Below are 25,555 nucleotides of genomic sequence, written 5' to 3' on the forward strand. Positions count from 1 at the left end.
ATTTAATTAGATGCCACTGTCCTCTCTATTACCTACTATAATACAGGGTACTTGGAAGATGCAGTGGTACCACAAACAAGACTCAAGGCAGAAAAAAACACCTAGATACACATATCTACATTTTTATACAACTCTTCCAAGTTGCATATTTTTAACAAGTAAGGTGCCAAAGGTCCATTTCGGCTTCAGCTTAATTTTTTAATACTGCACTTAATGTTTAATCATGCTTCTACATTTCTCATCACAGAGATCTAGGGAGAGCGTTCAAAAGAATTCTGTGGCAAAACACAATATCTGAAGAGGTTTTGGCTTTTGCTGATCAATCCTCAAGGTGCCGCCTTAAGGTAGTAAAAGAGACAGAGGACATAGCCAGGTTAATGGCTGACTACATGGGGACGATGAAAAGAAACACCTTTCCTATTCAGCTCAAACACTGGCCTTGTCTAAGGAATGACACTATTGCTATATTGAACAACAGGACTGGGAAAAGGATTAAGCTGTGTAAAACTTCAGAAAGCTAGAAATGCAGACAATTGTGAGCTCATAAATGACAGGCTATTCCAATAAAGGCTTTGGAAGGTGGAAAACATATTGCATTGGAAGTAAACAAACTACTCCTGACATACAGTGCCATATATATGAACAATACAAAATCAAATACCTGCTCTGCATCATGGCAAAACCTTAAAACGTTGATGTACTTAGAGAAATGATAATATGCAGTGCATTTATCTATGGAAAGAGTCTGAACATGCATATCTAAGATTTTTTCAAGACATTTTTATTAATCACTTTCCAAATTGAAATTGTCATTCCCAATTTTCAATTTTCAGAATTTTATCATTTTTATATCTACTAATCATTTCTAAGGAGAGGAGATTTCCCTCTTGTATTACCTGGATGTCCTATAGAATGTGGGAGGAAAAGCAGGAGGGAAGGGTAGGAAATCTCAAGTTAATCATAAAAAATCTGCATATGAGTGATGAGTCTGTATGGCAGTGAGGAGTAAGAGCTATTCTGTACATAAATTTACCATCAGTTGTATTTTTAACTACCTTCTTCTGTCAGATAAGTGCTATTCAAGGGCAGTAGACTTTTAAATTAGAACTAACCACGAGAAAACTCATTTGTGAAGGTTCACAAACATCAGATTTTACAAGTAAAAGAATAAGGTAGGTTGTTTTTCCTTACTGTGACTATCTTAAAAAGAAACTACTGAAGGGAAGTAAGATAGGCTTCAATTTAGCCAGAGACTTCCACGCTCCCAGCCCATCAATTTGGAGCAGTATTAAATCTCTATACTAGTTCATTCCCTTTTTGTGCTAGATGTGGACATGAGGAGTCCTTGGAACCCTTCGGCCCCACTAGAAGCGCTCTTGCAGCAGGAGGAGCAACTAAGCTCTCATGCAATGAAACAGACACACCAAGCCTTCCCACAGACACCTCTCCTATACCACTTACCCATTACCGTATGTATAGCTGTCCCTTTTCATCCTCTGAGGCAAACAACCAAGGAACCAAAAACCCCCAAACACAACTACAATATGTTCTAACATGTCCCACACGTTCTAATGACATTGGCCTGAATCCCTGCTGGAAATTCTTCCCCATAGCCAGGGATGCTGCCTGTGACAGAGCCACATTTAAACTTCCTACGACCTATGCTATATTCAAAAGCCACAGAATGGCCACCTCATCTAGAGTACCTGCATTTTGTAAGGAAGCCCAGTAGCATTGTCTGAGTATCGGTAAGGTGCTATATAGCCACGAAATGAAAGAAAAAGGAAAGCAAAGAAAATGCAAGACAGGCAATTGGCACTGGGAATCGCAGTACACATGCAAAGAGCAGCAGCTTCTACACTGCAAAGCTGAGAGAAACTCACACCAACAAAAGGAATAAAGTGCTGAATAAATTAGAGCTACCAAAAATTGGCAGAACTCAAACTGGATCAAGAGTTTCCAAGCATTCTACAACGCAGAATCACAATTCAGCCTGTTGTCTACTAGTCCGACTGGAAATCTAGGCACTAGCCTCTGGACAGCTGTAGTAGTTGAGGAAAAAGACCTCTTGAGACTTCCCTCCCCACACCATTTCTAAACAAAAAAGCAGTTTGGTTTAATCCTGTAATCCTTGCACAGTAAAATTTTTGATGTCATGGTCCTGAATGGGCTATTAAGCTTATAAAGAACTGAATGTTTTGTCCCATACTTTTTCCTGTTTGCTGTCTGCTCATCTTCTATACAGTTTTATCAAAGAAAAGTAGTTTGTCACACATCAGCAGTTTTTAAAAATGGAATTTTTCACAATAGGGTACTTGGACAATTAAACATAAGCCAGATATATTGCCAGTTCCCTGCACTAGATTTTAGGAACTTTTAATACAAATTGAGTGCATATTTTATTGCAAGATCTTGCTTACCGCTGCTAAGAATTTCACAACGTTCAATCTAATTAAAAATGAAATTGAACTACAATTCCCTAGAAACAAGGGCTGATTGGACTCAATAAGCTTTACTTAATTTATTTCAGAAACAAAATAATTGAATTGCTTACAGTCCAGAAAAAATGCTTCATTATTTGATGAGTATGTAACACAAAGCCTTTTCATATTGCTATTGCATTCCTACATCTTCAGGAAATACTACTCACTTTTAAATAACGATGTAGAGGAGCACTGTGTGTATAGTAAGTATCATTAAATATATTTGGTAAACATTAAAAAGAAGAAACAAACAGACTGGATGACTGTCCAGAGGAGCAACCTCCAAAAGCCAATAGCATTTCCTTGTTCTTTCTGAAACTGTTGTTTCTGATTATGTTTATGGTTATTTCAGTCTATGTTTAGACTCTATTATAGAGAGAACAGAGCTGAAGATCTGTCATATGAAAAACAATTACACAAAGATATAATTATAACCTTGGTAAATCGTCAGGAATAAACTGATTAGACCCTTAGTTATATTTTACGCATTCTACTGAACTTTTAACCCAAAATCCACCAAACAGCCAGTATAGCCACAGGCCTGAGTCAAATCTGCCAATTTCCCCTTGCTTTGTTTTAATTGTTATTTATTTGTTTTCCTACCACTAGAAAGAGGAGGCAAAGTCAGCAGATGCAATTTACAAGCACTGGTCCCGGCACAGGACACTTCTCACATGAAAGCCGTGGGCTCAGGTTCACCTCACCCTTCTGCTCCTCACGCAGGGCACCGAAACGACAGGAGGCTTTCTCTGGCGAGGAGAAATTCTCCACACCACTCTTGAACCCAGCAGCAAGGTCCCAGAGCCAGGAGAGAACCCAAACATGAAATAGTGAAACAACTTATGGCAGACCAACTTTTAGAATCGGCTTGGTTGCATACCTGGCTTCTCTTCACACCTCTTGCACTGGTACTGCTGAACTACTGAGTGGCTAGCACATGTGGAAGGCCACTGCCTCCTTCGCACTGCGCCATGCCGGGTTTCCGCAAGGAAGGCAAACACACGTTCAGAAACCAAAACCGTCCCGCTGCAACCTCCAGCTCCACAGAGCGCCGTGGCACCTCGCTACGGCAAACATGGTTTGCTTTGCACCGAATGGGCAGCATTTCCCCTGCGTATCTGCCGTGAGGCAGCCCGCTGCCAGCGGCGGTGCCCGCCCTCGCAGGCCCCAGCGCCCCTCACAGGCTGACAGGCCTCGCCGCCCCTTCTGGAAGCTTCTGGGTTGCCAGGCAGATTATCTGAGGCAGCGCACATGGCAAGGCTCGGCCAATCCCGTGCTCCTGCTGGGGCGGAGTGTCTCCTGATTGGTGCACCCAAACCCATTAGCTCCTGCTCCTCGCGGCCCGGGTCTCCCTCAGATGAGGGTCGCCATTACTCTTGGTTTAGGAAAATGTATTTATCCTGTGGTGGTTTCTTCTCTCCTTGTTTTCTGCTAATAGCAATAATGACACCCTACCTCAACGGTGTGAAACCGGGAGAGGTTAGGCTGCAGTACCCTCAGCCTCATAACAAAGTGATGAGCAGGCTTCCAGCCTGTGTTAATACAGAGGACAGGACTTGAACTCCCATCGGATGTGGTAGCAGCTCCTATTTTTTAGCTCTTTAGTTACAAATTGAACCCTGAAGTGTCATCCAAAAGAGAAGTGATTCCATTCATGAGTGGTAATACTTTATACCCAGTAAATAGTACCACAAATAAAGTGCAAATAGGTGTATTTAAGGGATTTTTACCTGCCACTACAGTAAGCGCTATTAAATATTTAATGTGTCAGTTTAAAATTATTGGTGCCTGTGCATTTAACCTTCACCTTCCATCCAAGATGAATTCGCATTTTGGAGAATTCTCCGTTCTTTAAGGAACGGATATTTTGAGAAAAATCTAGATCACGATTTCCACCTTTTGGCCCCAAAATGTACTGCCAGCTGTTCAAACTGCAACCGAGCTGCAGAGGGTTAGCGAAGCCACGGCGGGCGGCAGTGGGGGAACACGCTCACGTCGGCGTTTCTTCCAGCGGTGAGCTGCTGTCCCCTCGGCACGGACTGGGACTGTAACACCACAGAACAGCCACGTTAAAACTGGTAGCCTGACAGCATGCAGGAAAATTTAAAGATTAAGAAGGCATAAATTATAATTTTGTTTTCCTGAAGTTTATTTGTTGTAGATACATTCAGCTGCAGTCACAAACCAGTACTGACCTAAATCTGACTTTTGACATACTTACCTCTGATTAATTAACTGAGTTTTCCTCATACTTTGGCATTTATGAGCCAAGTTTTTTGTTAAATTCAAGGCCATAGTCAGAACAAAAACGTAAGGCAGTGTCATACTAGTATTAGGAAAAAAAAATAATTAAAATACACTAAAGTGTATTACCTAAGTGCTGCCAGCAACCAAACATCAGTGAGGACACACCAGGCTTGTTTTTCCACTTTGAAGCTACAGAGTTGAATGCTCTAGTTCTCAGTTATATGCAGTGCAAATCAGTAACACGGGTATATGTTTGCAGATGAAGGGAGAAGCAGCCGCTCTTACAGGGCGGGAACAGCTACGTCTCAGTTCACATTGCAAGCATCAGCCTTCTGAAGTCATTCCGGTTACCACAGGCACTGTCCTCTGCCCATAAGGGAAACTCCCCTGGCTAAGCAGTGGTGTAAGTCATCTGCTGAGAGTAGAGGAGAGGACAGCAACTTGTACCTTAACCTCAGGAAAGGGATCCTCAAATTCTTATGAGAAGTAGCAGGTGGGCTGAAAGACTGAAGAATTAATACAAGATGTACTACACCGTTAGACATAGTAAACAGCAGAGGTCTGTGCGTTGCATGCACCTAAAAGCCAGGAATGTGTCCTCTTTTGTGCATTTGATGTACTTTAGCTGTTTGTTACACCTCCTCCTGAGGATTCTGGGTGTCATGACCATCATTCACTCAACTTCTGCATTAATTCCACATAATCGCCTGCATTTATGAATCGGTTTTTTGCAAACAATTCTCCAAACAAGGTAGGCTTTGGACATTTAATGGCCCCAGACCACCAACCAAAGCAGAAGGACACACAAAAAACGGAGACAACAACGTGGAAAAAGAACTTATGTTGTTTCTAAAATTACCAGTTAAATAATCAGCAAGGCTAAGGAAGTAAATAAGCAGAGAGAAAGAGAAGTACCTACTTGCATAAACCCCACACACCGTGCATCATATGCAATGTAAACTCGTAATCTTTGATTCTCTCAACAGTCTTTTCCCAACTTACATGTAGCCTGTATTTGGGACATCCTTGGGGTACCTTGAGTATGTATTTTCCAGTACTGACACTGAAAGTTAGTCACGTTGAAATGCAAACAGCCCAAGTCATCCTACCATCTCCAAGATAAAAGTAGGATCATGAATTTAGTAGCTCCGCGAGTGTAGATGTTGTATGGCATCTATTAAGATATTAGCAGATGTTCTCACAACCCACATAACAATCAGTCACAGATTTTTAATTAAGGCACATTTGCTGCCTCAAGTAATTGCATCTTAGGACGTCTGTTAGATTGTTAAAATACAACTGCCTTCATCAGACCTGTGCAATAAAATTCCTTTTCATTGATTTTATTATTCTCGCAATTATTATCTTGGAAGATTGTATGAAAAGCTAGTCTGTTTCTTTTAAAGTACAAAACATGTTCTCCACTCAACTATTTCCTGGGCTATTACATTGTATCCAGGTTTCATGCTTTTAAAATAAGGCCTTGAACATAATATAACAGTCTCTTTAGATATTGGACAACATTTTTATGTATTGTTAAATTTACATTTGGTTTAATTTTATGTTTCTAAGTGGAACATATAATGATATAGAGTATGCTATATGTAAGCCTCAGGCATATCTATATATCAACTAGGAAAACTGCGTATTATTAATTGGCTGATGAATATTTTACTTTCATTTATGGAAAAGAGCAGTGTTTAACTACTTGGTTAGCATGCCTTTAAGTAAATCAATACTCAGAATGAACTTATTTATCTTCCTTATTAGAAAAACAGTCACAAACCAGGAATGATAAAAGAAAGGATCATAAAGAATGTGCCTCAGTGTATAAAGTTATTTCAAAAACTATAAATATTAAAGAAGTTATTAAAAGCCTTAGGAATAAAAGTTCTTTATAAATTAACTGTACTAATTTCCACTCCTAAGCTCCCTTAGAAATCCTAAAATGAAAAATTTGGTTAGTTTCAATTTTTTTTCATGACTGACATTTCAGCAACTAGATTTTTTTTCTGCAAGACCTTATTCACGAACTGTGCTACACAGAACACATCATGAGCATATCCGTCATATTGAACATCAGGGTCTATAGCGGAATACATAAATAAACCGAAATACCACTTTACGTGTAACTCGGGTACAGCAAAACTGCAGGAAATCTCCGCAAAAGATACAACAGCTGAAAAAGTCAACATTTGCCGCTTTTTTCTTCATAGGTTCTTTCTTTTTCAATGCTTTCCACTCAGCGCATCAGTAAAGCAGAGCTTTGGCTCCTCCTGTGACCTACTAAATAGCCCGTTTCACCAAAATGAAACAGTAGAAAGAGCTACGCGAAGGAGGTCCAAGGTTGAAGTACTTGATGAGAACAGGGATGGCAGTTGTATTAGTTTGGCAGTCACAAAGCACTACAAAGGCATTCATTCACCATCAGTTAAAAAAAACCAAAAACACAACACACAAACCAACAACCCCCAGCTCTTCTTCAATAACACTAGTATACTATTAGTTCCAGAACATCAATCCAAAATTATGCCCTTGTCTTGTCATAAAAAATGGAGTGAAAAATATAAAATGTGAAAAATATGCCCGACTTATTGTCATAAAGATTTTTTTATGCAGTGATTAGGAAAGGAAGACCCCCAATGCCAAACCAAGGCCATACAATGGGTGGTTAAGAAAGATGAGCTAGCAACACTATTGCTCCCTGCCACTCTTCTCCTCAACTAGGTCACGGACAGCAGCTGCAGTAAAGCCATTTTTGTCCTTCTCTGACAATTTTTTGGGGAAGGCAAGGAAAGACCAAACAAAAATATCTTTCAAAACCTCGTACGTTAAAAACAAATACAGCTCCCTCTGACAGGCCCACTGAAAGGATTTAGCACCACTTACAGCTCCTAGAACTCCACTGAACTGACTTCTAAATGACACAGACACAGCATACTCTAGTTAGCAGAGGAAAGAAAAAGAAATACAATGAAGCCCACGGTCAATCAATTTCTCTTACACCACTGTTTTCTCTTGAGCCAGAACTTTCAGTAAAAGTCTTTAAATCATACACAACTTTACCCTGGAAAAAAACAACAACAACAACAACAAAAACCACCCCCACCCCACAAAAAAAGCTCAAGCACAACACAGCTCTCTGCTGCAAGGCCATGCAATGAATGAATGGTCTGCAGACAAATGAAGACGTACATATCCTCCGGTGTTTAGCACAGCACAGGAATCTATAGAAAATCAGGGAATGGTTCCAAGTTCAGATAAGAATTTTCTCATGCAACTTCTCTGCAATTGAGGCAAGGAGGGAAAACAGCATAAATAGAAATTTCTGTTCTCACTCATTAATGCCTTTTCTTTGGCAACAGATGGGCAGTGATGACTAACCTTTGTACTTACCATTGCTTGCAACTGGACAAAAAGGTGAAAAGAAAGCCAGTTCAGGGTTACAGGGCAAGCTCACTTTTGCATCACTTACTAACAGAAAAAGGAACTACATACATTATATTTAGAATATTAATAGTTATCGAAATCATTGTGTCTAAGTCTGCATTTAATTGCACCAGCTTTACACCAACATAACATGCTCAATTTCAGTAAGCTTAAACTGGTAAGAAACTAAGAGAGTCAGGCTTTGTAACCTTTTATGTGTAGCGAATCAAATTCTCTCAGGAAATGGAAAAAAGTTTAATATAAGATATAAGCGTTATGATTATTTTTCATAGTAAATGCTAAGATGAATCCTAAAATAGACAACGTGCATAAAGAGTAGTCAATTGTAGAAGTAGAGACAACTTAGACCAACAGAGAAACAATTAATAAGAGAAATAACAGAGAACCAACAGAGAAATAATTAATGCCCATCTTCCCAACAAGAGCCTATATGCTAACAGGAGACACTGAATGGCTAAGTAGTTCTGTTAAGATACTTAAAGCGGAATGACAAGGGTTTTAAAATCTAATTTACCTTTTTGGGTTTTTGCCAGCATCTATTAAACTGTCCTTTCAGTGAAGATTGCTGAAGAGAACGATCCGTTCATGCGATGTTCCATGAAGATACTGAGTTTAGAAGGCAGCTCTGGCAGTGAAAACCTTCTCTAACGCAGCTCAGCTCTTCGCACCCCATAAGATAATCTTTGATTATTAGAAAATAACTTCAGACTTTGAAGTCTGCCTTAGAAACATCTGTATGAATTTCAGCTCACAGTCTCTGATGTTATGTTCCAGGCTTACCATCCAAAACCTTCTCTGAATTTGAGTACCAACATCTGCGTAACTTCTTCTGAGTACTCCCATCTCTGCAAAACCCTTCTCTCGGAAGCCATGTCAACAAGTTGGTGATAGAAAACACACTGTAAAACAGGGCGCTAAGTCAACAGGTTCTTACTGGTTTCTAGAGAAGTGGAAGAGCACAACCTACTAGAATGAACTGATTATTTTACCCCAGCTGGAGAAAGAACTTCTATGATTGACTTCAAAACGGGGGCAGAAAGTCTTGAGATAAAGCAGGAAAGAGGTCTACTTTCCAACAATAAGCCTGAATTTTTCTATTCTTTGGTCTTGGCATCTTTTAAAACACTTACTGCTGGGTTTTTTTCTGAAGAGCTGAACAATTTTGACAGGGAACAAAACAGCTGTAATTTTCCAGAAAGCACTGTTAACTAATGATCAGTCTTCTTGGATTAACCTATTTACTTGGCTGGCCCTTCAACAACAAAGTAGTCAATAAAGTTATTTTTATTTCTCTGTTACATGCAGCATTAATCTGGGGGGGTCAATGTTTTTTAGGAAAAAAAAAAAAAAAAAAAAAGGCATTTCAACTTTTTTGTATGCTTTGAAATGCTTTGATTGGGAAACACAATGTTTCAAGATATTTTGAATCGCTGATCTCCTAGCAACCAGAAGGCAGCAGCGGTCCGCACTTGAGACCAGAGATCAGGTGACAATGCAAAGGCTGAGAAATCCTCTCAAGCCATTTGCTCAATTACACTCACAGATCTGTGACAGAGGTAGGCTCTCTCCAAAGGCTCTCACTCAGCCCCACTTTTGAGACAGATGCAAGAAGAAGATAAGAAGCTTTCTAGGCTCACACGGATGACTGTAGGAGGTGGATCTGAATGTACTGATGCTGATGCAATGCTAACAAGCGGATACTTGGAGCAATACACAAACCCCTCTTTAAAATAATAGGAGAACGACTGCTTTATTTGGCTCCAGAAGTAGCAGATGAAGTACATATTGAACGAGAAGAATTCAGAGAACGTACTTGTTTTTTACTCAAAAAAAAGAAAAAGTTTTGCCCATGACATTTCCTCCACATATTTCTATTCTTTAATATTGCTGAAATTATGCTATATATTGCTTATTTATTCAATGACTAATTTCCATAGCCATATGCTTTCTAGGTCTATATGCAGCTTGTGTTGTTCATTCATAATACATGAATTTACTAATAAGTACAAGAGTTCTATTCAGAGAGTAGTAAAATTCAAAGCCAATATATTATCACACTTGTATTACTGACGTTATCGCTCCACATCATCCTTCTTCCTCAAAATTTCATAAAGCGATCTCATGTATTATCCATCAGCATAAAAATCCCAGCTGGTTTTAGCTAGGAAATCCATGTACGTAGATTTCAAGATACAAAACGTACGGCTTTGTCCAAAAATAGTTATTAGTAAACTGATTTCCAAAACAAAGACGTACCATTTGTAATCAAGGTGACTGAAATGTTAACATGGTATCATTCCAAAGACTTAAGTCAACACCAGAAGATACAAAAGGAAGCGTTGCTTCCTTTTTAAGGACAAGACACACATCTGTCTTTAAATATGTTTGGGTTTTGGGGTTGGTTTGTTTGTTTTGGGGGAGTTTTGTTGGGTTTTTTTTTTCCCCCTCCTGGAGCATAGTTAGAGAATATGATAATAGGAATGTTAAAGATGTCTCTTTTCCCAGTATTTATAAACATCTTCAGAGGCAAACCAACTCACCATGTAACACACCTTGGCCACAAGACACCAACCAAATTAATTTCAGAAAAAAAGTTTAGAATCTGCTCAGATGTTATTTGTTTAGGGAGCACAGACTTCTGAAGCACTACTTCTGATTACACTGTCTACGAATATTGAGGCCAAGAGAAAAAGCTTCTCTCTTTCCAAGATCCTTAAAGGGCGAAGACTAGTGTTTAGCATGCAGCTGGTACCTTCAGATTTCTATCATTTACTCTGCTCTGTTCGTATGGAGACTGAAGCTGGAATATTTTGTGGGTAGGCTGTTTCATCCATTTTTGTTTTGTAATAAGTGGTAAAGCATTGCCGGAGTTTTAAGTACATGCTTTCCCAAATGTGCAATTCTATACCAAGAAATTGTAGGTATGTACGTAGTGGAACTCGTCACCACAAGCTATTGTAGAGGTAAGCAGAAACAGGCTCAGAAGTGGAATATACCAATTCATGGAATATTCCTGATGATAATTCAATTAGGCCAGACACATTCTCCACTTCAGCAAGTCACAACACCAATGACTGCCATTTTGGGGCAAGGTATACCAAAGGAAAAAAAAAAATTACTTTGTACTGGGCTTTGTAACGCATACGCTGCCCCTACGCATGAGCCATGTCAGGTAAGGACATCACGCTGACAGAGGACATCTTCTTACGTTATGTTCGCATAGTAAAAGACGGAGACTTTTTTCTGGTCAGTAAGAACTTCTCGACAGAAGACTACGCAGAGGATCATTCTGGATGAGTGACTGTCTGTGCGTGCCACCATGACAGTTTACGGGACAATATTTCAACACTAACAGTACTAAGCTATGGCCACGACCTTATCATCGTATCAGAGTTTTACCTGAATAAACACCAGACATGGCTTCTTTCGCCAAAGGGGACTTGTTCCTGTAAAACATACTAAGCAACACACTTAAATATGTTCTTTATATTAAAGAAAGGGAGTTTTAATGTGCTTAAAGATAAGACTGTGTTTCTATATTCTTCTGGAGCCAGAGCAGAATGCTAGAAATCTCACTGTATCAAGCTTCTCTCTCTAGTGAGAAATACACTTTCTCATAGTAACAATCAAACTAATTTTGGTATTAAAACATAGATTTTCCCAAAATTAAATAACATACTCTAAATTTTATTCTGCTTGTTTGCTGAACAGAAAAAAGGGAGAAATAAGACATTTAAGCTACTCTTCCCCTGTTACCACTGCTATCACTAAGCATTGAACAAGTCTGCACTTTTGGTAGGTCGGAAGCAAACCTTACTTGCTGAATCTGTATGCCTTGAAACGACTTCATTTTCAAAAAAAAAAAAAAAAAAAAAAAAAAAGCAGCACTTTGAGTGGGAACATCAGATTTAGTCCTTGCAACGTTCAATGAATCTGTACGGTGCTCACATCAAAATTCATCCCAGTTAGGTCTACTTGCAAACAATACAAATCAATAAATTATCATTTTAATAAAAATCTCATTTAAAAATGCAAAGTATATTTGTAAGAACCACTTTACACTTGCAAAGGGTACAAGTTTTCCTGAAAAAAGTACATGCAAAAACGTGCAGATGAAAACAAAACGCTACAGGCATTTGCAAACAAATTATAACGTATATACAATGTTGCACACAAAATAAATTTCTGGGTATGATAGCCTCACACACGTTTTTCTAAATGCTAAGATCTCAACCTCTCGTAATTACCTAATTTCTGGTGAATTGCATTACACTGAAAAGGAACAAAATGTAAATTAAATACTCCAGTGAAAATTTCTGTACTTTTATCACAGTCCATCACCCTTCCAACCCCATTTCGTTGGCTAGGGCAAAAGCCATCTTTTAAGGATGCTCCCCTTACTGCTAAGTGTGAAGCACTGTGCAAATATGATATTTATGCTATTTCTTAGCTCTTTCAAAACAAGAAAGATAGATACACACTGTTATGAATGGGATTGTTGCTACATACAGTTCTTACGCAGAAAAAGGAGGCTGGGTCACAATTCTCCTAATGTCTTCCCTGTATCTCATTTTTATGGTTCACGTACAGCACCTTACAGCGGAGACAACTCGCATTGCCAGGCACAGCAGGAGCCCATAAAGCCTGCATAAGCCTCACCATTTATCTGATATTGGAAACAGCAGATCCAATGTATCACACATTTACGTGATCAACTGCATTGCTAAAAGAATCTGAAATGAAGATGGCACACACAGTTATTGAGAGACAGCAAAGTCTACAGCAGGCAGATGCACAGGACTAATTAATTTCTAATCTGTCGTAAAGATTTCTTAAACCTGGAATCCAAGAATCACCTGAAGTAGCAGATTTGGACTTGCCTTTTATACTCTATAATATGATAAACAGCAATAGGCCATGGTCAGGCGGTTAAGTGGATTAAATGTTATCGTATTTCCTCTGAGACCGCAGCAGGAGGCCTGACTGAAATGAGTTGTCAGGTCAGTTCCCCAATGGACATTTTGTATCATAAAACCATCACCTACAACTGAATACTGATATAAAAGGCAATAGAGTCAGTTGCCACTCTGGGGAAAACCAAGATTGACTTAGAAGTGAAAAATACGCTGCCTTCTTATGGAAAGGGTGGGCTCTCTAGGTCACCTCAAGGTCACTTCTGCGGCTGCGTGGCAAGAATTCTTATGATGCCTACACAACAACTTGCAGCGGAAAAACGTAAATAACAGGTTCGACTGCCAGTGCCGGCACTCCTCCAGCCTTCACAAAATGCAAATACTCTGTCCTCTACCTAAAATATTACCTGTATCTAGACATAACCGTGCGCTGTGCTGACAAACCTCAGCCAACGCACATACTGTCATTATTTACAATTACAAGGCTATCATCAGCAACAGTGTGGGGGTTTTGGTGTGTTTGGTTGGCGGCTTTTTTCAATCTGATGAAAAACCTGCTTTTTCCAGAAATTTGAAGTGTAAAAGCGATGTGGAATTTGGAACTATTAATGAAAAACGTTACTAGTTGTTATATGGCATCCTAAGCCAGTTTAGGAAAGTAGCCCCCACCAATTTCAACCTCAGGTTCCAGTGGCCGTGCTCATGCGACTTTTGTTCTCTCTCCCAGCGAACACCAGGAAGCTCAGGAATCTTGTTGTAAGCAACATCCCTGAGTGACCATTTGTATCAAAAAGCATCAAACTCAATGCTTTTAAAAAAATAAATAATTAAATAAAAATCAATCACCGTGAATGATCACAACTCCAAATATGGACTATTAATTGCTCTCAGAAAATTGCTCAGAATAAATTCAATACTAAAAAAAAAACCAAAACAAAAACACCACAAAAAAATACACACAAAACCCAAAACCACACAAACCCCTAAGAATACAGCAGGATAACATATAAATTGAAGGAAGTTGCCATTTCCTTAGAGCTAGATCTAGAGAAAAGAGAAAAGATAAGTTTAACTTTGTTGTGCCTGTTGCTCTCTGTGAATTATGCACTCAGACCTAAAGATGAAATTAAAATGCCTGAGTTCTCATATTGACACGCACAATCTTTTCAAGTTACGTGAAAATATGTTTGCTGTGGAAGAACTGCCTTCTGCACAGAAGGCTGGTTTAATGTTTTGGCAATTGAAATGAAATATTCCAAGTGGCTATCGCTGTACTTGCAAAGAGGGTGCCAATTAAGATTTTTAATGAGGGATTTGGTGTTTTTCTTCTCAAATTCACGCACAGGCATCAAGAAGCCCAAACAGCTAAGAGTGAAATTTTGACTTTGGTGTTCTCCAGCTTTTTCAGCATTATGTAAAGAAGGAGAAAATGAAAAAAATATAATGCTAAAAGCGCCACCCCCCCAAGACCTCCCAAAACCCTGAGGGCAAGCAGTTATGTATTTTATCCAGCTATGCAGCTATGTTCCACAAAATCCAGTTACAGAAGATCTGAAAAGAGTGCATCAAATAACCCTAGGGAAAATAATAAAAAACCTCCATAGGCTATAGAATACACAGTATAACAACCGAGTTCCATTGATGCCAAAGAAAAGGTTGGCTATCAGCATTCAGCCAGACCACATTTCTACCCAAAGTTCAGATCACAATGCAAACTACAGGTGTCTTTGAAAGGGCAGAATTCAGATTTTCATACATAAATCACAAGTGTTGATTTTGTGAACCAGTTCTCACAGATGAGTCTCTAAAGCCATGCCGAACAAGTGCAAATCAAACCAAGGTCTGGATCTGGCTATATTTCCTAAACTCTGGGACCAGCTTCAAAGCTATTTCTATTCAGAGAACCCACTGGGTTACTGAACCATTTTTTTCCTAACTGCGTTAACTTAGCTGCATTTTAAAGGACAGATGACAAAAAAAAAAAAACACGAGCCACAAAGCACGAAAATCATTCTTCAGTTGAGTAATCTATGACATCCTGGTTTATCAAATAAAACGATTCTAGGAACAGAATTATTTGCTTCTGTAATCTCTTAAAGTTTTACGTAAATACTTTGTTCAACAATAATGACTTTTGATACCTTTCAAATCAGTTCGCAGACATGTAAATAAACTGATTATTAGAGAAGTAATTACCGTGAAACAAGAAGAAAAGACCTAAGAGGCCAGAGAATAGTCATAACTTCTTTTTAATAAAATAATAGACCAGTAACTACTACAGAACATGCCATACAATTCAAACTCACTACAGAATAAGGGGTTTACTTATAAAACACTTGTTGCCTGAAGAAAGACGACCTTTTCCTCTGGTCACTATTCCAGAAAATATAAAATAACCAGCATGTCCAGTACTAATCAGTAATTAGCCTTTACAGAGTTGTTCAAGTGGGCAGTTCTGAAGATTAATGGCACGGGTTGCGTTGCTTCACCTAGTCCAGTGGCCGACACTTTCAAAGAACCAAAAGGCAGATAGACCTGGTCTGGCAGGATGAGATTTTATATATTCACTGCTCATCTCTGCTCAGTCTCCTGAATCTTCCATTTTCTTTTTCACTTTCTCAGCTGTTGTTGAAATCAAACAGTATGTGCTGGAAACACGAGATGGAAAAAAGGCCCCGATAATTTGGCTGTCAAAGGCTCTTTTGTGAAGTCCAAGGTCAACTAATCTGAAGGGCCAGCTCAATTAGCAGCGTGGGTAGAAAAAAAGCCTAAATTTCCCTATATAAGCAGCAGAAAAATTGCCAAGACCACTTGCAAAAGTACGGCTAGTGCATCTGCAGAAAGAGCAAACTCAAAAGGCTTGGATTTTATGATGAAAAGACAAAGCGCACAAGTCTCTCCCATTGCCCTGCGCGCGAGCAGCTGATCGGCCGTGTGGATTTAGAGCTCGGAGGTACAAACTGAGGCACCGGACTTCTTTGCTCAGCTCTGCTTCAGACCAATTGCCTCACAGCAAAGCCATTTCACTTGACTTTGCACCATTTATCAGCACAGAGCACTCAGACAGTAAATTGGATGATTGCATTTACTACTCACTTTTTAAGGGCTTGATAAAATAGAAAATTATGCTTGGGCTTCACACCTCTAAAATCCGACAAGAACTTCAAAAGACCCCAGAATGAAATTTTTATGAGTCAGCCATCCTCCATTTTTGAATGGAAGCCACTTACTGTCTCACTCAATTTAAGCCTATTGTACTAAAAGGAGGAGGCCTGCTATAAAATGGTCGGCCCTTTCCCTCGGGAAATTGCAATTCATAATGGGAGCTGGACTAATTTTTCAAAGGATGCATTTAATACATGTAGTGAACGTGCAATTAAACACCCAATTGAGTATATGAATATTTAGAATTATTTTCCCAAGAGAAAATTAACTGTTCCGTGTTATTGGAGATAACAGGACTATGTACGCAGTCGAATAGCTAAGAATTCAGCGTTTGATTCAGCAGTAGGACTTCAGGAACTTCTGTATCAATCCAGAAGTGAGAGAGAGAATAGGAACAAGAGTGGGAATATATCTGCAAAATGGCAATGACTTCTCAAAACTTTAAGGGAAAATTCTGTGGCATCAGAAACGCAGAATAATCGATACCTACTTTTGCTCATTAACTTTTATGTCCCCCCGTTTACTCTGCTAAGAGCACATTTCTCCTTCCATTCAAACAAATCCAGGGGTTTGTAATCGAAAAGGAAATGAGTAATAACCAGAAGTCCTTTTACTGATCCAACCAAAATGTTAATTACTTGAGAACATTGACAAGTTGTGCTACAATTCCAGACATCAATTGCTTTTCTCCTACCCCACCCCTTACGTCTTCTTTTTACTGCTTACAAGAGCAAATTATTTTCTCCCATTTATACTGTATAAAGCAGGAATTCTCACTCTACTTTTATTTACTGCAGCACACTTGACTACAGGGATAAGGGAGCAAATTTTTGTCAGCTATTTCGTATTCATCTGGACAGACAGGGACTGGATTTAGGAACGCACTAGCACTGTTTCACTCTTAGGTGGTACCGGTCACAGCGCCTCATCCTTCAAATGCTGGATTAAGTACGAGGTAAATTGCCATGCACAGTTTAAATTATTCTGGGTAGTAACTGCCTTCTAGGAACGGAACAATACACCTCAGCGTGATTCGGTTCCAATCAGCAATACAAAAACACTCTTCTGACTTTTTTTTTAGTCATCAACTATAGATTTATCAAGTCAGTATCACTTCTCAATTTTCTTTCCCATAGTACCTCAATTTTCTTTCCCATAGTACCTCACTCACACAGAGGGAAAAAATGTACTTTCAATTTATTAAAGCTATGTTTTAAACTAAGCTTACCAATAAAAGCTTAAAATATGACTTCAGGATGAAGCATTAAGTGATAAACCTGTGCACAGAGGCTTGTTCTTTAACTCAGGTACGTGTACTCAAGGGGCTGGGGGTGGATTTCTTAGTCACCCCGACAGAGAACAGATTTACCACCTCGAGGCAGGGTGTCTCCAGGCGTCTCTAATTAGCTATCCGGGCTTGTTCCTTCTGTTCAAAGGGACAGGAAAGCATTCTTAGCAGTCAAAGCAGGAGGAATGTAACTGAGAAGTATGTCTACTAACCTCTTAAACGTGATAAACTTTCAGAAAAAGGAAGACCGATGGTCTTTCCTCAAAACAAGCACACATTTTCTCAGTAATCACTAAGGAGCAAAATAGCTTGCGCATCATTCCGTGAATCACCAGATCAGGAAGAGGTAAACAGGTGACTAACAGAATCATTCAAAACACAATCAATTACATAAACAGCTTTTTGGTACAGACTATTGTCCACCACATTTTTTTTAAGGCTTTGGTACAGAATTTTTTTACATCGGAAGTAGAGAAAGAAATTAGAAGGGAGCCACCTTCAGACTGAATTGTAGCTACAGATTAAAGATGCTGTTTGAGGAGGGGGAAGGTTAAGAACACAAGTGAGCTAAACCTAATCTTTGGGGGGGGGGGGTTATGTATTAAATGTATTAATTTAATTTATAATTATTCTTTATTATAAAGAATAAAAGCAACAGCCTTCAAGGAGGGAATCTCCTACAAACTCAGGGGAGATGAAGGCTAAGGAAAAAGTACCAGAAAGCAACCAGTAGTTCATTGAAGACAACATAAGAACTAGCATTTTTTGTAGGACTATGGTTTGGCTAAATAGCAAACTCTGCATCAACAAATCTGATTGTTATCAATCAATCTGAACTCAGCTTGGATTACTCAAGAGAACTCTCAGGATTTTGGGAATCGAGATGATTTTAAAAGGATGATAAATTAGAGAAGACCTGAGAAACAGGAGGTATTCAAGTGGATGTTAGTAGATGATCCCTTCAGATCCAGATTTCCAGGTCTAGTTTTATATGCTTCTATAACTTTTATCCATACTACCTATACTTACGGCTCGAATTTTCAAGGGCTTTGCCAGGGATATAATATCATTAAAAATCCCATAGCATTCCCATGGGAAATGGGTATATAATGACTTTAGGCACCCTGGAAAAAATTCCATCCTACAAAAAAACCAAACCACCCAGTGTCCTTAATAATGAAATGTATATAAGGTGTTAAGGTTCCCTAAAAACATTTTGTTCAATATAGTTTATATATATATATAGTTTTATGTGTGCACACTGTGTATATATATTTATACGTATATGCATACGTGTATATAGAGGGAGGGAGGAAGGGACGGAAGAAGGGATGGAAGGAGAGTGTCCTAGTTCAATGGAGATTTAAAATGTAATCTTCACAGTTATATGCGCTAGACATAAAAAGTACCAGAGGGAAAGAAATAAAGAATGTAGACAGTACAGAAGTGAAATTATTTTTTCCAAAGTAAACTTATTTAAAACTAGCACAGTTATTAAATAGAAGCCTTTTTGCAAATTGCCTTTATTCTGGGAATCTTTAATGTTTTCCATTTAGTAAATCCTTATCCGTAAGTGCCTGCCAATAACCTCTGCATAAACATGCAAGCATCCACATTTCTGAACTTCATGACAGTTAAAAAGCAATTTTATGAATATTTATGAAGACAGTAAATTATTAAAATAAATATAGATATTTACACATTAGAACAACATCTTCATTTAATGGATGTGGAAAAAATGTTAATATGTGAACATTTTAAAGATGAAGTGGTTTGGCCTTCAGAGCTTTTGTTACTCTATTAAAAGTTAATTTAGGACAGAAATTATGGCTTTTCCTTGAATCCCAACCCCGAAAGATTAAATTACGATCAAGACTCACAACATTTTTCAAAAAATGAATCTGGTGATGGTATTTCCAGAGGCTGGACACTGAAACTACTGTGCAGTTCTCCCTGAAAAAAAGCCTCCTCTGGCTTCTGTTACGTGCTTACGGTGGCGACATCGGCTCAGGCGAGTTTGAGGGCAGAGGAGCTGGGCGCTAGTGAGGGGGTTTCAGCCACCTTCCTGTCCCCACCCATTTTATACCATTAGAACATGTTTCTTGTCTACAAAGGGAGCAGGCAACTCAAATCGCTCTTTCTCAAGAAGGCGTTCTACATCAGAGGAGTGATTTACTTCATCACTAGGCATAAATTTCATCATCTTTCCCCACACGTATAGGTCCTCCTGATTCAAGGACACCAGGGAGTCTGCTCTGACCTCCTGTAACTGGCTATGAAGTTCACCAGTGATCCCAGTAACCTGAGTTCCACCAAAACACAAACTTTCCTTCTAGCCAGAACACCAGAAGGCAGCCACTTCCAATCTGAAGGCGTGAGGAAGCAAGCGCTCTACCTTTTTTATGGTGGTGAATACCAGACATTGTGCTTCACTTCTCTTCTGTGTGTCTCTCATTCCAGCTTTCTCCTTCAGGACGTTTTTGTCCTTCCTTAATCCAGTCCCCTCTTTATCCAGAACCAATCCAGCTCTTAGGAGTGTCTCAGAGTAGTCACGAGATCCCTTTAGGAGTAGCCATAGTAGTTGAAAATTTTTCCTTCTGTCAGTTATTCAGCACTGCGAGTTGTTCTGTCTAAAGAGACAGAGATGACTAGCATCGTGGCTACGCCAACTTAATGCATCGGCCGAGCACTCCCTGCACGCTTCCCTCCTCCGCCCACCGCCTCAGTCTGTGCGGCTGTAGGAAATTGTCACTCCGGGTGCCGGCAGCAGTAAATTCCTAAACCTTTCAGTGGCACTTGAAAGGACTCTGCCTTTGCCATGCTGTAACTTGCTCCAGCCCTTGGAGCATTTCTACCATTCTTTTCTCCCACTTTTAATATTAATTTTATAATAGACTACAGAGTCTTGCTCCCTTACTGATCTTGATAGTGCCATATCAATGGTAAAACCCTTTTCTAAACCTCCAGTCCACTCTGATTTATATATACATTAATACATATCCCTTTTTCATCTGTTCTTTTTATCACAGCAATATAAGCTCTACCTGTTTGTTTTGATTTTTGTTTTTTGTTTTTTTCCCCTCCAGAGTCAATGCTCTCTTTGAGACTTTACCCTGCTATAAAGGCAGGGTCCATGTTCTTTCTTTTTATATGTGTAACTTATCATGTGGCAGCAGTAGCATATTCTTGATTTGAAAAGGTCCCGCTTTAGGGATCGAGATGTGCCTGTGTGGCTCTGCCGATAGGCTAGGAAACGTGCCCGCTGCCATAACGGCCGCCCCCTTCCCCGATCGGACACTACATTCTGTTTCAGTGGAACAGAAATACAACACTCCCAATAAAATCTGAAAATCATATTCAATTACAAAAATAACTTAAGGTCAGATTTTTTACAAATCTTGTTCTCATAAAGCAGCTTAAATTTATGAACCTTACCAAATCTGATCAGAACTACCCACACTAAGGATTCAGCTGCCTATTCTACCAGCACATTAACTTCAGGCTTTTCTGTATACTCCAAATTCCCTGTATATTCCAATTCCAAGTGACTCCAAGCTGTGAACCCTGTCTGTTGTTTTCAGCGGGTCTGAAGATATGAGACAGGCCCAATCTGACAGACTGAAAGTAAAAGCTCCAAATTATTTTCAACCTTGATCCTCCCCCAAATTTTATACCCTATCCAATCTCCATAAAACACCAAGCTAAACCTCTACAGCCAAAAATATTGTCAGTAATACCATTATTTTTCTGAATATTCAAATTTCCATCACTTGGGCTTATTTCTATAAATTATCCCCTTGTACATCAAGCTGTTCTCTACCAGCAGATACCTCTTTCTGTTATTGCGATGTAAAGACTAAAGAAACGTTGTTCAGTTTTCACGGTGAGTTTTCTGCCAGCAGCAGTTTATTTCTTTCAGGCTTTTTCCAATGGACTCAATATGGAAACAAAGAACAGTCGAGATTTAAAAAAAAAAAAAAAAGGCAAATTAAAAACACAAAAGGGGAAAATAGGAAAAACACATGAAAATCAGCAGTTGATGATGGCAGTGAGAGAGAGGGAGGCAAAGAAGCATACCCGTGCGAGGGAAAACGCAAAGCTGAAAAGCAGAGACATGATTAGAAACTCTGTTATGAAGATGAAACCTCAGTGCAGGATCTATAAAAATCCAGAGTGAGATATTTGTATAATATGAAGTAATAATAATGAGAAATTAAAGAACACTAAAGTGTGAAAAATACAAGTTAAATACAGAAATTAGAAAGAAAAACAGTATAAATATATATATATATATATATATATAGCGACAGCTCTGCTATGACCTAGCATTCTGTTTTAATGTGATGTAAAACCAAGGACGTGGAAGGCAGAGATAAGGAAAATATAGGCAGAGGGAAGTATCTGCTGGAACAGAAATGTGAGGCTCGGTAAGTACAGAAACATAAACATTAGGGGGAAAAAAACCACAAACAGTGGATTCAGTGGTGAGATACTGGGCCCCTTTAAACAAGCAGGACTTGCTGTTTAAGACAATCTTTCCCTTTCGCTTCAAATAATCCTTATGAAAGAAGAATCTATTTCTGATGTTTTTGCACACTTTTAATAGCTTACAATTATTTCACAGCCAAAGAGAGACAATTTATATTCTAAAGAGAAAAAAAGAAAAAAAAAAAAAAAGACAAGTGTACAACCTCAAAAAGAAGAAATAACAAATACAGGGCAAACTTCCTACCTGCGTGAGCGGAACACAAACAGTAGGTTTGGGGAATTGTATTTTTAGCTCGGATCCCGAGCGTGCCCTCGAAATCAGTCTCCAGATCACACCACACTTTGGTTCGCATTGTGTAACAGACTCTGCACGTGCAAAATGGGTTCTTTTGGAATCATGGATGAGCACCAGAAGTGCGGCTAATCCACCTCCGCCACCACTTCGCATTTACTTCTTGGGACCGGACCGCAGCCGACCCACAGTAGAAGGTCCTGAGATGGGCCCTGTCCTCAGCACCGACTGCTCTGCCCTACTCCTGCAGGCTGCACTACTCGCTAATCTAGACACAGTAAGTGCTGACAGGAACGCAAATTAAATTGGTAAAAAGTCCATCTCACGGACACTTCAGACAGTTCTATTACAGCAAACTTTGCATCTTTATCAAATTCCTACTTTATGAGCCCCAGTTGTTATTTCATTGCTTTTGTCAGCGGTGAAATGCAGTAAAAGATCCATTGCTGGAAATGATGCACAACAGCCAAGTTCCAACAATGATAACTGACCTTTCACGGGCGTAATTAGATTGCATCTAAATAATTTAAATAACCCGCTAAAGCTACTCGGTTAAAAATGGCATTTTTATTGAGACAAATATCATTGCTACAGAAAAAAAATATTAAGTGCTTATTTTCTGAACCTGTATTGTGGTCCCGATTGTGCTTTCTATGGCCGACAGAGCAGATCCTGATTCTCTTAATTATAAGATCTGGAGTCACTGTTCTTTTATAATTGCTTTTGTGAATTGGGAATGAATTGTTTAAATATTTATTGGGCTAGTGTATTTTCCGAAAGGCAAAACAGCATTTTTGTTTATAAAATATTTGCAATGGAAGGCAGTTACTTGACATTTAGAGTTTAAATGTGGTTTATATGTTGAGTCTGTTACGTGCAAGCGGACTAGCGACTCCACCTCCGCGCTCTCTGCCGGCGCTGGAGCAGGAGGAGAGGGAACGGACACACACATACCCCTGCACACCCCTCCCCACGCACGGCCCCAACCAAAGGGGAAGGAAGGAGGGAGTGGAAGAAAAACATGGTTCTCGTTCTGAACTGGCGGTAACCCACCCCTAGACCAGTAAATCCCAGTGATTTCACAGGAGTGGCAGACCATTAATGGCAGGGGAGATAAATGCCTACCTGCGTACCTCAGGGTAGTCTGCTTCCACATTTTACACGGCAGAAAACACCACTGAAGTTAATGCCCCTTTCCAACTCTCCGTCCCTTTCTTCCTTCTGAGGTGGTAAGGATGGCAGAAAGAACCAAGGTGCAAAGGCAAATTCTCCCAGAGCAAGACTGCATCGTGTCACGATGAAATCAAGTTACAATGTCATTTCTTAAACAAATCCATAAACAGTAGCGTGAGTCCTCCTGCAGCGTCGGCTATTGGTTACTACCTCACGCATCTGGAGTAAAGCCCAAAGCGCTGAGCTTTGGACACAGCCCAGTGGGGCTGGAAAGACCCAGAGAAGCCCAAGGCCAGGCGAGCACGTCCTGTGCTCTGCCCCTCTCACGGCACGCTTCAACTACAGCCGGCAGGCCAACTGCTACGTACAATTATGCAGAAACACAAGACTTCGGTGCAGTTGTATGTACGTTTTTAGCAGACACAGATCCAACTGTTCCTGATCTCGGTTGCCTTTTTTTTCCCCTCATCTTTTTTTATTTCTTTTAGTGATTTCTTTATTTGCCAAAAGGCTTAGAGTACACCCAGAAAAAATACGGTATCCTACCGGGGCACTGTAAGATATGCGGCAAAATAAATAACTGTAACACATAAAAGGCACCGCGGGTTGAAGTGGCTAGGAAGACTCTGAATGCCAGTAAATCCTGACTTACTGGGATAGAATGCAGTAGTCTTTGTTTTGGTATTCTGAAACACAAAAAAACCAAATAAATAATTCAGCTAAAGCGCAACAAGCATTTGACCAACCTTATAAAGCAATGGCGATTGTCCTAGCTTCAAAAGTGCAATTTTTTTGGTCACGTTTGTAATGGCTTGAATCCGGAGCAAGTCTTCCACGGTCCCATACTGTATATCAACAAGTTCTGCCTGCAAAGAGAAGACAAAGTTCAGGCTACACCTATAACCGTGCATCACCAAGGGTGCTCCTCCCCTAGAAACAAAGCCGGCTGCCTAAGTACAAGCACCTGAGCAGAGTTCTGCAATTACCTTACCCCACCTCCTAATCAGGAACACCTGTAATAAGAGGTTGAGAATTGAATCTGACAGACAAATTTATATCTTTGCAGTTTTCATTCATAATTCATCAGCTGTGATAAAAACCTTTTTTTATTTTTTTTTGCCAGTGGTTATAATAAGTGGTGCTGATTCTGATGAGAATTCGCCCTCGTTAGCTACAGGAATGTATTCAGACCCATGTAAAGGATACTAACTCACTTCTGTTCATTTTCTTAAAAGGAATCAGTGCCTTGTAAAGCATTCCAGAAAACGAGTGAACAATTATATTGGTAACTTATGAAAATATACAGATAATACATACTCTTCCAATATACAGTTTTATTATGTGTTCTTCTATGATTCCTGAGCAGGAATGAATACCTTAACTATTGAAGTATTTTCTTATAATCCACCAGTTATCCAAGCATTATACTCAAATAACCATAGTGGTAACAGACTACACTGCTCTGACACGCAAACTTTTCAATTAATACATATTTTTAAATTAATGAGAGCCACTTCCAACTAAATTAAAAGTGTTTAGAGCACGAAGATCTTCAGCTCTTCCGTTAGGACACTGCAAGAATACATAGTAAAGGTCTAAGTTGTTATTAAATGTCAAGCATCGGCAGTGATGGAAAAATACTTCAAGAAGTGTTTTCAAGGATTTTTTTTTTAATATATATATATATATAATTTAAGAATGACCAAGGGCATTTTTCTCACACATTTACAGCAATAAATTCTGGTGAATACCAAGTATGAGGATAATCAGTCTTGTACATTACTATTTTAGAATGTTATGAAGCTCTCAGGACACCACCTAGGACATTCTGGAACCTCTAAATCCCTACACAGTGTTCACATAACACACAAATACAAGAAGACCCAAGAATATTACATGAGTGTTTAAAAATTAAAATAAGAGGAGCAGTACAAGATGGAAAAGTTTCGCTTTCAGTTCAGTTTTGGTAACTTAAGCATGGATTCATTGCCAAAGGCAACAGTTCTGATTTTGGGCATTTCTACACAAACTGTTTAAATTCTAGCAACAGTTGTTC

At 39.3% G+C, this 25,555-nt stretch overlaps 1 protein-coding gene across 1 annotated transcript in view; it reads right to left on the reverse strand.

Moving 5' to 3' along the window:
* The window catches only part of NAALADL2 (N-acetylated alpha-linked acidic dipeptidase like 2), a 293,187-nt gene that overhangs the window by 197,625 nt on the left and 70,007 nt on the right, over positions 1-25,555 (reverse strand). Inside the window, 1 exon segment of the mRNA XM_087739630.1 lies at positions 24,246-24,365. Coding sequence (XP_087595756.1) covers positions 24,246-24,365 — 120 coding nt within the window.

Source organism: Nipponia nippon, unplaced genomic scaffold, assembly GCF_047370975.1.
Source record: "Nipponia nippon isolate SJK-2023a ecotype South Korea unplaced genomic scaffold, ASM4737097v1 scaffold_7, whole genome shotgun sequence".
Lineage (NCBI taxonomy): Eukaryota > Metazoa > Chordata > Aves > Pelecaniformes > Threskiornithidae > Nipponia > Nipponia nippon.